The 16024-nt window shown below is 38.2% G+C and overlaps 1 protein-coding gene across 1 annotated transcript in view; it reads right to left on the bottom strand.

The window, feature by feature from the left end:
• Nucleotides 1–1681: 1681 nt before the first annotated feature.
• Nucleotides 1682–16024, bottom strand: part of ahcyl2b (adenosylhomocysteinase like 2b) — a 29719-nt gene continuing 15376 nt past the window's right edge. The window contains exons 2-17 of the mRNA XM_057323647.1: nucleotides 10159–10267; nucleotides 9731–9874; nucleotides 9207–9307; nucleotides 8865–8967; nucleotides 8684–8778; nucleotides 8501–8607; nucleotides 8020–8136; nucleotides 7488–7551; nucleotides 6867–6955; nucleotides 6711–6781; nucleotides 6043–6137; nucleotides 5829–5927; nucleotides 5191–5259; nucleotides 4897–4975; nucleotides 3879–3999; nucleotides 1682–3789 (exon numbers count right to left, since the gene is read on the bottom strand). Coding sequence (XP_057179630.1) covers nucleotides 3783–3789; nucleotides 3879–3999; nucleotides 4897–4975; nucleotides 5191–5259; nucleotides 5829–5927; nucleotides 6043–6137; nucleotides 6711–6781; nucleotides 6867–6955; nucleotides 7488–7551; nucleotides 8020–8136; nucleotides 8501–8607; nucleotides 8684–8778; nucleotides 8865–8967; nucleotides 9207–9307; nucleotides 9731–9874; nucleotides 10159–10267 — 1470 coding nt within the window. The 3' untranslated portion in view covers nucleotides 1682–3782. The remainder of the gene's footprint in view (nucleotides 3790–3878; nucleotides 4000–4896; nucleotides 4976–5190; nucleotides 5260–5828; nucleotides 5928–6042; nucleotides 6138–6710; nucleotides 6782–6866; nucleotides 6956–7487; nucleotides 7552–8019; nucleotides 8137–8500; nucleotides 8608–8683; nucleotides 8779–8864; nucleotides 8968–9206; nucleotides 9308–9730; nucleotides 9875–10158; nucleotides 10268–16024) is intronic.

Below are 16024 nucleotides of genomic sequence, written 5' to 3'. Positions count from 1 at the left end.
AATAATACAAATATAAAATATATATTGAATTATAATCATATCAATTAATGAATGACTGAATCATAAAAGACGCAATAAAAAAATCTTAATGTGTTTTTTTTTCATTTTGGACAGGAAACAGTTTTTATTTTCCCCAAAAATACAATTTGTTCAGTGCAATAGATGGTAATAAGGAATCTTTCCAGAAATACTGAAGATTTATGAGTTTTGGACAGGGTTGAATACAATCACTCAAATGGGTTTGGATGCAACATTACACCCTTAGTGGTTAAAAAATGGCTTTTAAAGATCTGGTGCCAGATATCAACAAACATCTACCCTCCAATCAAATAAAAACATTTATGACCACTGTTGAGTCAAGTCAGATCGAAACTCCATTGTGGCAAGCACAAACAAAAAGCTATTATTCACAATGGGGAACAGAGACTGCATTGAGCTTTCCATCTATACGATGAGAAAGAGCCACATTGTGACGTTTTTAAAGACCATCTTATGTTACCTTAGAGAACACAGCAAATTATTGATCTTTAAGAGCAGAGGTCACGCCAAGTGAGATGACACTTTAATCAAATTTCATTTAAAAGTGTGAAGGATGTCTGCAGAAACTGAACAGACTGTGACAAAAAGGTCACACTGATTTTGAAAAGTTGAAGTTTGAATTTCTGAAGTTGAAAGTGATTACGAAAGTGTGTTGAAATTTTTCAACAAAGCAAAATGTTTAAACGGCAGGAAATTACTAGAAGACCTGTAAAATTACAGTAAACCCAAAATAACTTCCTATGAATCAGTAAAAGATGTCACATGAGGTTATGCATTCAAGTTTTACCAACAGTAAACATGCTGTAATTTATCAAGTGAAACCTAATCTCTGTTTCGACTGAATCCTGGAAAGGCAGACATTGTTTAGGTCTGTCTAAAGATCCCTCTCACCTCCAACACCATTCGTATCATTAAAAGTCTGAAGTGGGTGATGTTGAGAATAACCGACGGAGACACTAACTCTCTGATTAAGTGGCAAGAACAGCTGTTCTCGTCTTTACATACAGACATACCCCTAACTGTCATGTGACCAAAATAAACGTTCACTGTTCCAACTATAACCCTGATCTATGACCTCAGAGGCCGGGAATATGCAATGTGTCTAAACCCACTAAGAATAATGTATCAACTTCCTGTTTACCATCATCTCAGATTTTAAACAACCCTAACAATGCTGTAATAGCAAAGCAAGCTAAAAAAATGTGGATTATTTCCTAAAGGCATAAAAACAGTTTCCCTAGTGAAATCTTTTGTTTAAAAGTAGGCCTATAGGCTCCAATATCAGAGATTATGGGAAGCGTGTTGGATTTATGAATTTGCCAATTACATGCCCAGAAAAACCAGGGTAGTTTTGCTAAATGAGGCCTGAAACAGAGCAGTACTCACACCCATCAGGATCAAACACCCGAGAGATCATTCTGTCTGCAAACAGACAACCTCCTCACAGCAGTCAAAGCCCAAAATGAAAGGATGAAAACACTAGAACAACTGAAAGAATTGAAAAGCACAACAGTAACAATTGGACTAACTATCGTGCATTTACCATGTCATTGTGTCTCTTGAAGAAGATTTATTTGTGAATAGCCTGATTTCAATCAATCAATAAATAAATGCAGTTGTGATGTCTGAAAAAACCAAAAGCTTCACTTTTCTTGTTTTTATTTGTTCTTCAAGATTACAGATTATTGCTCATCTACCATCACTTGCAATATTTAAACATATTTGACAACTCAAAGAGACTTTCGCATTCGTAGTGAAGACTTACAATAAATACAGTTGTTTTGATTCTTAGGTCAACGCTCATTCTCTAGAAGAGGTGCTGGTGCTGATCTCATGTGCTCGTACAAGACCATCACGACAAAACTTGCAGAGATGCACAGACTGATGAGTCGTGACACGGAGACGAAGCCCTGGCCTCCGGAGAGATCATTCTTTGAACACGTGAGCCTCTTTAAAACTCTAACACACACACACACAGACACACACACACACACGCACACACACACAACCCTGCAGACATGTATTTAAGAAAAAATTAAGACAATGGGTTTAAACACTTAAACAAGACGTACACAACAGATGTGCTTCAGTACAAGGACTGCGTGGTAAGCAGATAAAGACAGACTGAAAAAGTGACAATAGGGATTTCGTGGGGCTGTCAATCCATCACATTTTTAATACTAATAGTCGACTGGACACATAACAAAAGAAGAGCATCACAGACTATGTAATAGACTCGATTTGTGTTTGAAAAAGCTGCAGTCTTATGACAAGATCTAACACTGTTATATGCCTTTAGGGTTCTGCAAAGATGAAATAAGCAATCTGTAGTTAAATAGTTAATTGTGTGATCCCAAAATAGAGATGCATGTGGAAAATCTACCCAGTATTTTGCTCTGGTGAATCGTGACACAGGGATCTAGGTGAGAAACACACCGGAAAGGAAAGTGATGCCACATTTAACAGAAAATGGATGAATTCGATTCTCTTTATGGCAAACTCAGAAATAGAGATAAATATCTGTCATAAAGATCTTCAAAAATGTAGTAAAATAAAGGTCCCAATTTTATTAGATTTGAATATCCCGGTCACAAAGGCAGCAAAAACCAAAGCGCTTAATTCAAGATCTTTCCTTCTAACCTCTGAAATGAGTACAGAAGTTGTTCTTTGCCTCAGTTAATAACCTGGAAAGGAATTTAGTACCGGATTAACTGTACATTTGGTATTTCATTGACAAGCTCTACTTCACAGTATATAAAACAAGGGATTCATTCAATTTAATATTACACTACAGTATAATATAACATGTAATTGCTTATTTTTTATAATGATAGACGATGAGCTCACAAGAACAAACGTGAACGACAGAAGATAAAAAAATCATTTTGTACAAATATCTTAATATACACCCCTGTGATTACAGCCTGATGACTTTCAGCAGTAATGTGGACAGATCAAGACAGTCAATTCGTGGAAAAGCGCACAGTTTGAGCTGTTTTCTCTCAAACGTAAATACTGGATTTGCTTTTGCACATGAAAACAAGAGCGTGGAAAAAAATAATGTTAGATGCTGATGCCAATGAGGTGATTAGCTTCCAGTCCGAGTGAACGCTGGGGATAAGCCCCGCCCCCGAATCGTTCACAATCCAGTTACGTTTCAACAGCTTTTATTTAGAATCGAGAGCGTTAAAATGTGTAAAAATGAATACAGGTTTTAAAAAATAAACATTATTTTCAACAAAATGATTTGAATAGTGTGATCAACTAAAAGAAAAAAATCTTTCTCACCCTCATTTCATACAAAGGAAGAAAATCATACATGGAAAAAACACAGGACACGTCCGTGACTAAATGAGCAGGTATGATCGCACAATTTCTTTAGTTTACTTTTTTGCCGCAGCTTAATAAGAGTTAAACAATAAAAGATATCTGAACGGATTACGTACAACTGACACATGAAGCTAAGAAAAGATGAAACGGTGAAATCTCCACAGGAATGTGGCTAGGTTGCACCACTGGCAGTAGCAGCTCATTAAAAGGTTAGCTATGTTATTCTAGCGTAAAATAAATAAACTGCCGTAGCACTTATTAGCCACGCCCTTCTCCCCCTTAACCAATCAGCTTGGAGATTTCCCTCCCCTTCACAGGCAGACTGTAATACAGCTGTCTCGCCTCGTCTGTATGGATTATGGAGTCTTGGTAATTTTTTTCGTGCAGTCTTCGTTTCCCATCTGTGATTGCGTTTAGTACCTAAAATGAAACATTACAAGCCGTTTTTAAACAGAATATTACAAACCGACAGGTTAAGTATGTTTTTCAATTCGTAATATATGTCGGACCTGTAGTAGTTTGGCTTGAAGGGTCCATTTTTGTTCAAGCCGAGATATTTGGCCTGTTCATCGCTCAGTTCAGTCAAGTGTGCATCGAATGTGGGGAGATGAAGGCTGGCCACATATTCATCTGCACATACAACACAGTATCAATCTTTGCAAACTTGGTCAAATTTGTAGAGTATTAAAAAATGGTAGAGCATCTTGTGTTTGACCTTTTACACAAAATTTCAAAGTCACAAATTTACAGGATTTTTGATCAAAAAAAGTGTGTAAATTAAAAAATCTATCTTAAGTCAAAATGTTTATTTACGTGAAATTTTCCAAATCTTCTATCTTTCAATTGACTCTTACAAGCCCCCTATTGGCGTCTTTCATTTATTTGAAATAATGCCCGTGTTAGTGACATACAGGTTTGCAAAAAGGGCTGCGCAACATAGAAAAAAACGGTGATATCCAATTTGATAATGCTTCAAATTTGTACATTAAAATATATTTACCAAATATCATAAAACCAACACACATACACATCCTTTGTGTTAAAAAGAAAGCATTACAACTACAACTGAACAGCCATGATTTACTGGTGCAGTACAAAACAATCTTATTGCAATCCATTGCGTATCAGCTCATATATTAAGAAAATGTACATATATTGTGCCGCCCTGTTAAACAGAAAATGTGAAGAGCTACAGAAAGAAAGACAGAAGGCAAGTAAGATAGATGGGTAGGAGCAGAGAGAAATGACAGAGCTGCAGTGAGAAGCGGCAGCCGTCTGTCAGAGCGTGACCTATTTTCAGCCGTCTCATGCTCCTCAGGGTCTATGCAGAAACCCACATAGCAAAACTCTATACAACATGAGCTGCGGAAAACACTGACTCTGTCTCTTGAAACATCCTTGCATGGCACGGAACAATTACACCAATTGCTCTGTTCATTTAATATTATTTTTCCATAGTATCTCACACTTCAGATTGTGTATACTGCATGTGATGCTCGAGGATGCATTTATTAAAGCATCTCATACCCATTTTCTTGGGCAGCAGGTAAACGTCCTGTTTGTAGCGGCCTTCAGGAGCGTTATACAACTCTATCAGAGCCAGTGCCTGGGGGACAAGAGCAAGAAATCAGTCACCATGACAACAACGAGGCTGTGACACACACACACTAAGTGCCTGGGGTTTATACACACTCGCTCAGCAACCAAGAAAGCAACCCGGTCGCTGATACAACCACAAAGCCAAACCAACACAAGAGCTCATGTCTATTGAATTATTCTCATAATAAAGCTCTTAAATTGTATTTTTTATACGTTGCTCACCTGGGTAGTAGCAGTGATGGAGAGAACAAAGGTAGGAACGGTGGAGCAGCTCAGATTTAGAAGACGACCCTGGAGAGAAATATTTAATCAGAAAAGGTCAGATATTTCACATTTTTTCAAAAGGGACACACATGCACAGGACGGGAGTTAAGATGTTTTTTCTCCATTTAACAGAATGTTTCATTCAAAGCAACTTTCAATTAAGGGTGCCGGTATTGACGGTAACTGTGACATTAATAACCGTGATTACTGTTATGCTGTTACTACTACACATATGATAATGTCATAAATAATTCAGGACCCGTTTATAATTTTGCCTCAAGAAATTCACCTTCACACTTGTAATTTACTTTGTGATTCACTGGCCAAACAAGATAAAACAAAATAAAATAAATATGAATTTTGATGGCATTATATTTAATAATAAAAACTCTTTTCAGTAGGTATTACGATAATATTGTCATCGCGAATTCCATGACAATCATGTAATAAAAGTCTGATATCGTGACAGGCCTACTTTCAATAAATATTTTTTTATTCCACTTGAATCACTCATCTACCTTATCTAAACGTTAAAATCCTAAATATCAATTTTAAAAAACATAACATTATTTTTAAAACAGCAAGCAATTTCTGACCTCTGCCAGCAATACTATTCGCTTTCCGTCCGGCCAGATCACATGATCCACCTGTGACCTCACCCGCTCCCAGGTCAGCTCAGGGGTCCTCAGACTGGCCTGAAACATTCAAAATAAATGATAGACTTACTTTTAATAAGTAAACTTACATTTACAGTTGCACATGTGAATAAGTGCACATATAAAGGACGCCTGAGTAATGACATTCCCTTACCACATCAATCTCCGTGTTGGAGTGGCCCATGTTGCACACAATACAACCGTTCTTCATACGGTCCATGTACTCTCGAACCACCACGTTTTTGTTACCTACGGACACCACATGCACAATGAGAAACTCTCCACCTTTACTTCTAGAAAGCTTCTACGTTTAGTCAGCAAGGGAGGTATGGGAAAGATCTTGATCTGAAGTCATATGCCGTTTTCTCCATCGACATGGAACTAAATGGACCAGATGTCCAAGGAAATCACTCGCTTAAGAGTCAGAAAGAAACAGTAATTTCATCTGCACTGCAACATGTGACCACAAAGCTGATGAACTCTTATACACGGTCTTGCCTTCTAGTTATTTATGCAGTAAACACTGCTTTAATTATTCAGACACCTTCAAAACTGTTGTGAAAACGGGCTTAAATCAAATTAAAGTTCAGGAGAAACTTTGCGATATAAATGACCTGCGTTCAAGAGGGAAATCTAATCAACTTCAGGGAGAGAAATCTATGCCAAAATCACTGTGCTAACAGCAAGCATTTGAATTCTGGGTGCCCCTCATGGGGCAATAAAAACATAAAAAGCACTCATAAATAACATCAACTAATGAGTATGCGTGTGCAGGTTTGACAAATTGAGAAAGTTTGAAAACATGATGTGTTTAACATTCACCTGTGCAGGTAATGACGATATCGACCTGTCGGATGACCTCATTGAGTTTGACCAGCCTGAAGCCGTCCATGCTGCATGATAACATATATTTAAGAGACTAAAGTCTGTCTGAAGACGAGCTGAGACTTCAGAAAGAGACAGAAATCACATGCTCACCAGGCCTGAAGAGCACAGATGGGGTCGATCTCGGTGACATAAACAATGGAGCCCATCGCTTTAAGAGCAGCAGAGCAGCCTTTTCCAACCTAACAACACATATACAAGGATGCACGGGAATTAGCCAAAAGATTAAACACAAATGTATGAAGCACATACATAATACATATAAGAAATTTGTATAAAGAATATATGAAATTTGTCCATGGGTATTTGCTGAAGAACACTGTCCCCTAGTGGACATTTATAGTACATCTCCAAAAGCACCAATGCAGCATGGAGGCGTGTTCAAGAGTGATTGACAGTTTCGCACCAACAGAAATACAACAAGAGAGTAGACAAATAAGACTTGATAGTGAAAACAGCACATTATTGCTAACTGCTCAACGGTAATAGGCTAAATGATGATGTATTTGAACTCTACACAGTATATTTTCCATTTAAATGGCTACTGACGTTTATCAATTACTCACGTGTGAATGATTGTTAGACTTCATTGTCAATGATACTGGCTAGTTATGCAACACAGGTCAAAGTAAACCAATTTCAGTTTATGGATATACATTAAAAAAAAAAAAATGGCTTTCTTAGCCGGCAACATTTGCCACCTAATGTTCTCACCTCTCCATATCCACACACGACCACCTGCTTCCCTCCAAACATCACATCTGTGGTCCTCTTTAAACTGAAATACACAAACATGTTCAGTTAAAACAAACAACAATCCAATGTATACTTGTTTATAAAAAATGTTAGTTTATATCATTTGTTTGAGTGCGTCAATCCTAGGAAACATCACAACTCTGGTTATCAAACAGTTCAATTAAAATGAAAGAAAGCTAAATTAAAACTGCACAAAAGTCTTCATCATGACACAAACTGAAGAGGCAAAATAAAGATTTGTCATAAACAGATGTCTGGGTGGTTTCATGTTTTGTCATCTTCTATAGTTTCAGCATTGTGTTTTTCTGCTGTCCTGTCAGAATTGTTTTGGTTGTGTGAAGCACTGCTATAAACCATCATTCAAAACCCACTGATCTGTGAAGATGTACTTAACAGTCCATCAACCGTATTGATTGCTGATGGAAAAACTATTTAGGGTGTACAGTTTTCAGATGGACTTTGCAGGACAAAGCCATTATGAAAGACGTACCCATCCAAGATGGACTCCCGGCAGCAGTACAGGTTGTCAAATTTCTGCTTGGTCACAGAGTCATTAACGTTCATCGCGGGAACGCACAGTTTGCCAGCCTTTGAGAGTTGGTATAACCTGGAAAGACAAATGATTTTGAACGTTTAGTAGAAATGCACGTGTAATCAACAAAAATCACGTTAAACTGTAACATCTGTAATTCTGAAGAATTAATCATCCAAAAAAAGAAATAAATGATCAATTTGTATTAACATGTTTACTCGTTCACGTTTTAATTCCACTACTCACCACTAGATGGCTGTACATTCACATCTGTGACAACACCAAATGATGTCTGCCTAGCCATTACAACTCTTAGCTTTCCTCTAATCCTCATTGAATGCCTATAATTCTACATTTTCTATGTATTACATCTAGAAAATGCTTAAAGGTATCGAAAGATGTCTAAATGTTAGACCATGATGCAATTTTCCTTTCTCACCTGTGAACTCCAGTCACGCTCTCCTCCACGATACCCTTGATCTTCTTGAACATGTTGGGATATTTCTTATAAATCCAGTGGGTCAAATCCCCTCCATCATCTAAAATCTACAAGATAAAAGTGAATACACCGAACAGTCTTAAAGGGCGTTCACAAAACAGGCTGTGGTTCATGTTTTGGTACCATGTTGGGCTGCCAGCCTTCCACGTTAACACAGCGATCGATACACCACCAGAAATCATCCTCCGACTCGCCCTTCCAGGCAAACACTGAGAAACCTGTCGGTGAACACATCAGATGTTCATCAGGCGAGACGATACAAAAGCACGGAAGAACGTAAAGAGGAGATAGGAGAGAGATATACCTCCCTCAGCCAGGGCGGCTGCAACTTCATTTTGGGTGGAGTAGATGTTGCACGCGGCCCACCTGCACTGAGCGCCCAGAGCAGACAAGGTCTCCATCAACACCTACAAACACACACAAACTAATGTAAATATGCACAGACAAATGTCAAGAATCGTGCACACTTCGGTTAGAATTTTCAGGCTTGACTTGGGTTGGAGTTGACTTGGGTTGTAGGTGGTCCTACAAAACCAGAGCTCCCCGTTCTTGGTTTAGATGATTGTTCTTCATTTAAAAGCAATGCAGGATGACAAAAGAGCTTCGCAAGAATATGTTCGGATTCGTCTGTTTACAGGTTACTCACAGCGGTCTGAGCAGTGATGTGAGTGCAACCCACAATTTTGGCTCCAGCCAATGGCTTTTCTCCCTGAGCTCTCTTCCTCAGTGCCATGAGGGCAGGCATCTCTGCGGAGCACAGACAAACATCAACGTCATTAACATATGATATTGAATCAAACCCCTTTTCCATCAACTCTATGGATTGTGAATTGGCATGTCACAAATAGTGTTTTTACAATAGACGACGAGTTATCGGGGGACACAAATACTCATGAAACAGCTGATGGATCTATCATAAACCTTCTTAAGAAAAACAGCTCGGCATACGAGCAGGCAGCGTGTGTGTATTTGGCCATGTGGTTATGAGGCGCTCACAGTGAACGCTGAACATATGGCCCCTCAGCAGCACAGGAAGAGCATTAAAATCTCGCACAGACACCTTCACACATTAACACCAGTGGATTAGTATGTCGACGGGCCTGCTGACGACACGCTTCACAATGCGCTCGTGAAAGGTTACAGCCGGCGTTACCGCTCGCCCCTTCTCACCCTGTTCGGCGATCTCGATCTCTCTGCGTCCGAAATCGGTCTGTTTGATGTTCTTGATGCAGAAGTCGCCGCAGCCCTTGGAGTTCTTCTGCTGCTTGTCACGTGGAGACGTTTCATCATCGGAGCTGTCAGTGTATGAGGCAGCTGGAGACGAAAATGCAAATAAGAGAAATTGATTCGGATACGTGTGCGAGCGGTACAGAAATGTGGATTTTGCAGTCCCTTCTCAAGTCTATCAATAATCCTCTTAAAAAGACAGACCAGACAACCCCCGCACACACACACACACTGAAAGGCCTTTGTTTGTTCACATGATGTGAGCTTTCCAACGAATTCATTTTCATTCAATACTATTTTGGGTCATAGCAAGCCCAGTCGACATTTAAGTGACTGTATGCATACGCGCCTGCTGATGTCCGTGACCGTACCTGAGCTGTAACTGTCTGTAGACGACTGAGAGATGGAGCGGGACAGAGATCTGCGGCTGATCTTAGTGGGACGCTTGTTGAACTCCTGCTTCTGATCTGCAAACTGGATCTGTCGAGCAAGATGGTGAAGAAAAAGACTAAGATTAATACACAAAGTGCAAAAATAACAAGAGACCTTCACAACCCGCACAAAATTCACAATTCATATGCTGCACATTTTGATTCTACTTATTTTGCACATACTCCTTTCTCCTGATCTTATCTTTTTTATGGTGTCGTAAATTCTTTAGATTAATCTTATCTCAATCTCGTTTTACGTTGTTTGATATCTTTTTTACTTTTATCATATAATGTGGGGAGAGAGTCATACTAAACAGAAGTGTAGTGATGCGTGAAAATCTTCAGTCTGTACTCCAAACAGTGTACATGCATCAAATACATAACATGCAATAATATACAAAAAATACACCTAAGTATACACTCAGAATAATTCAGAATATACACAGAAAATACTATACAGAGCTCAACACATTTATAAGACCACCTGTCATAAAGAATACACTAAAATCTTTTTTTTCTGTCGAAAATTATACTGTCATTTATTAGACAAATAACTACAATATCAAAATACTTTTTCATGTCTGAAATAGGGCTGTCAAACGATTAATCGCGATTAATCGCATCCAGAATAAAAGTTTGGGTTTACATAATGTAAGTCTGTGTACTGTGCATTTTAATTTTGTATTTATAAAAACAGACACGTTTATTTAAGAAAAAATAAAATGTTAATATTAATAAACATTTACATATAATTTTAATTATTGGCAAATATAAATAAATAAATGTAAACATTTTCTAAATATATACACGTTTGTGTACATGCATGTAAATACTAAATTAATATGCACAGTACACAGACATACATTATGTAAACACAGACTTTTATTCTGGATGTGATTAATCGTGATTAATCGTTTGACAGCCCTAGTCTGAAATGAATCAGGCGTAACATTCAACCATTAAAACATATTTTTCTATTAAGGACGGCAAGTGAATAACTGTAATTGGGCATCTGAATAAAAAAATTAAGTGCTAAATTAATATATTTTTCTGCCTTTTCTTGTAAAAAGAAATTAATGGAAACAACGATTATATTTTAGCATTAGAAATACTACTGTGACTAAAGAAATTACCCATACTGGTGGATTACCCATTACAGAAACATAAAATCTTGGTCATCACCAGTACTTTTAGTTTAGGGCAGCTAACCCTACATTGGGAGGTGGTCTAATACATTTAAGTACTGAAACAAAATATCTACATGTCGTTCTGCATGTGTGACCAATAAAACTTGCAACTTGATAGTAAACAGAATATGGAAAGACAGCCATTCAATATACTGAGAAGTGAAAACAACATTTTAGGAATCTTCCAGTTCCCACAGTCCCACAGGATTACCTATGAAAACTGCATTATAATAAAAAAACTCCACAACTAGCCTGACTGACATTACCTTTAAAGGAGTAGTTCACCTTCAAAATGAAAATTCTGTCATCATTTACACGCCCTCTTGTCATTTCAAACCTGTGACTTTCTTTCTTCTGCAGAACAGAAAAGAAGATATTTTGAAAAATGTTGGTAACAGAAAAGCACAGCCCCCAATTCACTTCTATTGTAACCAATGCAAGTGAACGCGGGCTGTTAACAACATTCTTCAAAATATCTTCTTTTGTGATTTGCAGAAGAAAGAACGTCATACAGGTTTGAAATGACAAGAGGGTGAGTGAATTATGACAGAATTTTCATTTTGAAAGTGAACCACTCCTTTAAACCTAAAGGTCTCACACAGCAGTGTAAAAACCATCGAGAGCTCATCGTGAAGCTACCGCAGACGTGTGCGTAAACTGCTGTTTCTATTAATGGATGAGCAGCTGTTCCCGGCGGTGAGGAAAGCATCCTGTGAACCATGAGAGGATTACGCCACGGTGCATTCATCCCACACGTCATTATCTGAGTCAACACCAGGCCTTAAATCCCCCCGCTCCATCAAGAGACTTTTAATGCAAGACTCTTACATAATACTACTTAAATATATTTTATTAAGTGATCGTAGCGGTTTTTCTTTAGGATGAGACTATAGAAGGTGCCGACGTGCCGTTTCCAGGAAGGGTGGATGGAGCACACAGTCATACAGATGCATGAAATGGCCAGACTGCACAGCCTGAAAGAGACCTTGAATCACACGAGCGTGTCGCTGTGCATTCAGCCAGAAGCACTTTAATGTGACCGTCACTCATTGAGGTTTCGTAACAATAGCGTCGCAGAGAAGACAGAAAAAACATCCATGAACTACATGAACTTCAGTTTGGCACCTCATCTCTTATTGACTGGCACCAAAGGAGCTAAAAAACTTGAAAAGAAAGCTTGCGTAAGAAACGCACAGAATCTTGTACCATATTGTGTTCACAAAGTGACTCCCTAGATAGGCAGCATCCTAACCCATTAAGAACTTCAATAGTGACCTTGGACAGTAACTAAGCATCAAACGATGATTGATTATCAACTATCCTAGAAAGATCATATTGAGACTCTCTGCAACAGAACAAGGCAAAGAATCCACTTCCGTCGACGTCTTAAGTCCTTTGGAGTAAGAAGACAGATTCTCTTGCTATTCTTTAGAGCCGTGATTAGGAGCATGCTGCAATACTGTAATTCTACATGGTATAAAAGTTGATCTGTGATGTTACGAACCAAGTTGTTCGCTCAAATTAAGATCCGTTCAAAAATGGTTGGTCAGCCCTTAGAAAAGTTATATGATTCAGCTTATCGTAACAACTTGGTACGACTAGCAAACAACATAGTCTCTAATTCTAATCATGTCCTACATAGGGAATTTGAACTATTACAGAGATACAGAGTCCCCAGGTTTAACAGACTGAGGTTTAAACACTTATTTGAACACCAAGCAATATTAGAGTTGAACAAGATATCCAAGTAAAAAAATTGAGGGTTTAGGATGGAACTGTAATGGAAATATATGCGACGATGTGAAGGCGCTGGTACATGGTGTAATTGTTTGTTAATGACCTGTCAAGATTGCTAGGTGTATTGTCTATTGTTTCTGTAAATGTCTACTTTTGTGCAAACATGGTATGTCATGCAAAGCAAATTTCAGCCTTGTCTGACAATAAAGTACAATATCATCATATCATCAAACAAACAAACAACACTTTAAATACAAAGAAAACGTAATTTTACATGTTAACATGTTGACTCTAAATGAGAATCAAAACACAGACATACTGTATATATTTTTGAAAGAATACATATTCATTATTTATTTGGTACCATAAAAAATGTCACTTTCAGTCCGAACAGAAACCTTAATTTTTATTTTTTCAGTAATTTTGTAATTGGTCACCCTTCATGCATGTCTGTGGGTTTTGCAAAATTTCAACTAATAAAAATATTTGAAAAAGCTTGTCAACTTTGACAACACAGTGCTTAATATTTGGAAAAAATCTTTTTTTATTTCCTGTAAAGTGGCATTTTTGGAAATAAGTTTTTAAAAGATCAGCTTTTAGTTTGACGGTGACAATAAAAAAAGTTCTCTCTTTTTTGATTAAAAATCATTCTTACTATTATGTTTAGCAAAATAAAACAGATGCGCATCTGTCTCGTGAAGACAGGTGAAAATCTACCACAAGAGGAGGTCATCTCTTCCCTGGCAGATCAACACTGAACACACAGATGTCACGGACTCTATTTTCATTCCAGAAGGTTGAGCTTACTGACCCCAGAACAGCCTGGAGAGCATCTCGACAGCCCACCCTCTAACCTTCTTAACCAAGGGTTCTTCTTCAACACAGAATCAGATTTGCAGAGAGAAATGCAGAAATGGATCCGTCACGTACACCCTTTATACACGTGTTCAGACAGTCTGAAGTGATCACGTAGCCGTGTAGCACAATGCCGGACTGTTTCCCTTTGTTGTGTTTTTGTCCATCTCTATTAATTGTTAATTGTTTAGCCGCCGTTAAGGTGTGTTTATGAAGGCTTTCGGAGCAGGTGGGTTTATGAGGTGATTATTGTCTCAAAAGCTTAATGAAACATGCCAAGGACACACACAATACAACACAACACAACACAACACAACACAACACAACACACACCAATGGCCCTGACAAAGAACCCTTTGTGTTTCAGCTCGCAGAATATATGATCAGGAAGGAACGGTTCAGATTTACCCGCGAGACTCTTAGGTGTGACAGTTCTTTACCCTCAACTTTATGGCTAACTCCTTAGTTTGACTGTTATTAACTTCTGACCTTGAACAAGCAAAATGTGCCAACAATTTTATTTCAAAATAATAAAGCTCACAAACTGATATTTTATAATGCCGCAATGTCTCAGTCATTTCTAATAAAAATAATAAAATGAAACGCTGATAGAGTGAAAAACGTCCTTGTGTGACTCTACACATTTCTAGTCGAACTGGATCATTACTCCAAAATAGTTTGTACTGCTTGACGTAAAAAGATTTCCAATTCAAATATTTTTAATGTCAATATTTGTGTTCATAACATATTTACTCTTTTGAATTGACACATAACATTTAAGATGCCATACATCTACTGTATATTAACTGAGCCGTTCACCTGTTATTTCACAAAGACCTAAAAGGAAAAAAAGACGAGCAATACAACTTAAAATGACACAAATGCAAAAGATTCACTATGTTTAAGACGAGGCCTTATGATCCCTGAAGATTGTGCCAAAAGAGAACGGGGTTTTGTAATCTTCCAGAGGTCAAATAAATGGATTTCTGAATTAAACAGAACGACCAAAAGCTCCATTTCTGAGAATGGCACAAAGGCATAACAGAGAGAACCAGGCCACATGAGCACTGCTTCCATGAAAAAAGATGACTTACATAAGAGAGAAAAATAACAGGAGAGAGAGCGAGGCAGTCGGACACTCGCAGCGCGAGAGCTCAGATGACGAACGCTCACATTTTCTTGAGAATGGATGTTCAAGTGTTCAGTCCAGTTTCAGCACGTTTTGCACGGTGAAAGCGTCCATGTTGTGAATGCAAACACAGCCCACGCTGAGGGTGTTGAAGACTTCAGCGATCATTTGTTAAAATGCTGAATCACGTACAGCGTTCATGTGTTATATCTTTCAGACTGGCATCGTCTTACTGCTCGATACATTATAGATGTGCGCTAATTTTAAAGCAAATGAGAACTGAATAATGAATGCAAAGCTACACGTATTGACGGTTTGATGAAGTGTGGCTGCAGAGCCAAAATAGAAGACGGCTCATCCCTGACTCTTTTAGATGACTGTCACGATGATGAAAGCCATAGCCGGTGTGCCAGGGCGATTTCTTATTTATGCCGCTTTGGAAAGAAGTCTGTAATTTACCTAGTGTAATGGTGGCAGGGCGTTCAATGACGCGTTGCAAGTTGGATCTTGAATAGTGATTCATTAAGGAGAGGACATACGAAACATTCAAGTTCAATCTTACACTAAACATTAGCGGAGGCTTTTGAAGGAGGAGTCATTGTGGAATACAGCCTGTGAGTGCAAGGGCACGAAAAGGTCCCGACGTCACGACGAGCTCAGAAACAATAAACAAGGACACTTGGAAATTTCACAAGACATGATAGTGGGAGGTCAGAAACTGTACATGAGACACTAACATTATAGCTGGTTTGTAGAAGGTGACTTTAAAAACACAGGATGGAAAAAACATGGCCACCAGAGGACAGAGAGACACCTGCGCTCTGAATTTCACGTTTAGACAAAATGTAGAAAAAAAACAGACCAATCTCACATCATTTACTCTCCCTAATGGTGGAAA

The sequence above is a fragment of the Triplophysa rosa genome, linkage group LG24 (genome assembly GCF_024868665.1).
Source record: "Triplophysa rosa linkage group LG24, Trosa_1v2, whole genome shotgun sequence".
Classification (NCBI taxonomy): domain Eukaryota; kingdom Metazoa; phylum Chordata; class Actinopteri; order Cypriniformes; family Nemacheilidae; genus Triplophysa; species Triplophysa rosa.
Note: the sequence above shows the minus strand (reverse complement) of the source record. Positions and strands in the feature narration are given on the sequence as shown.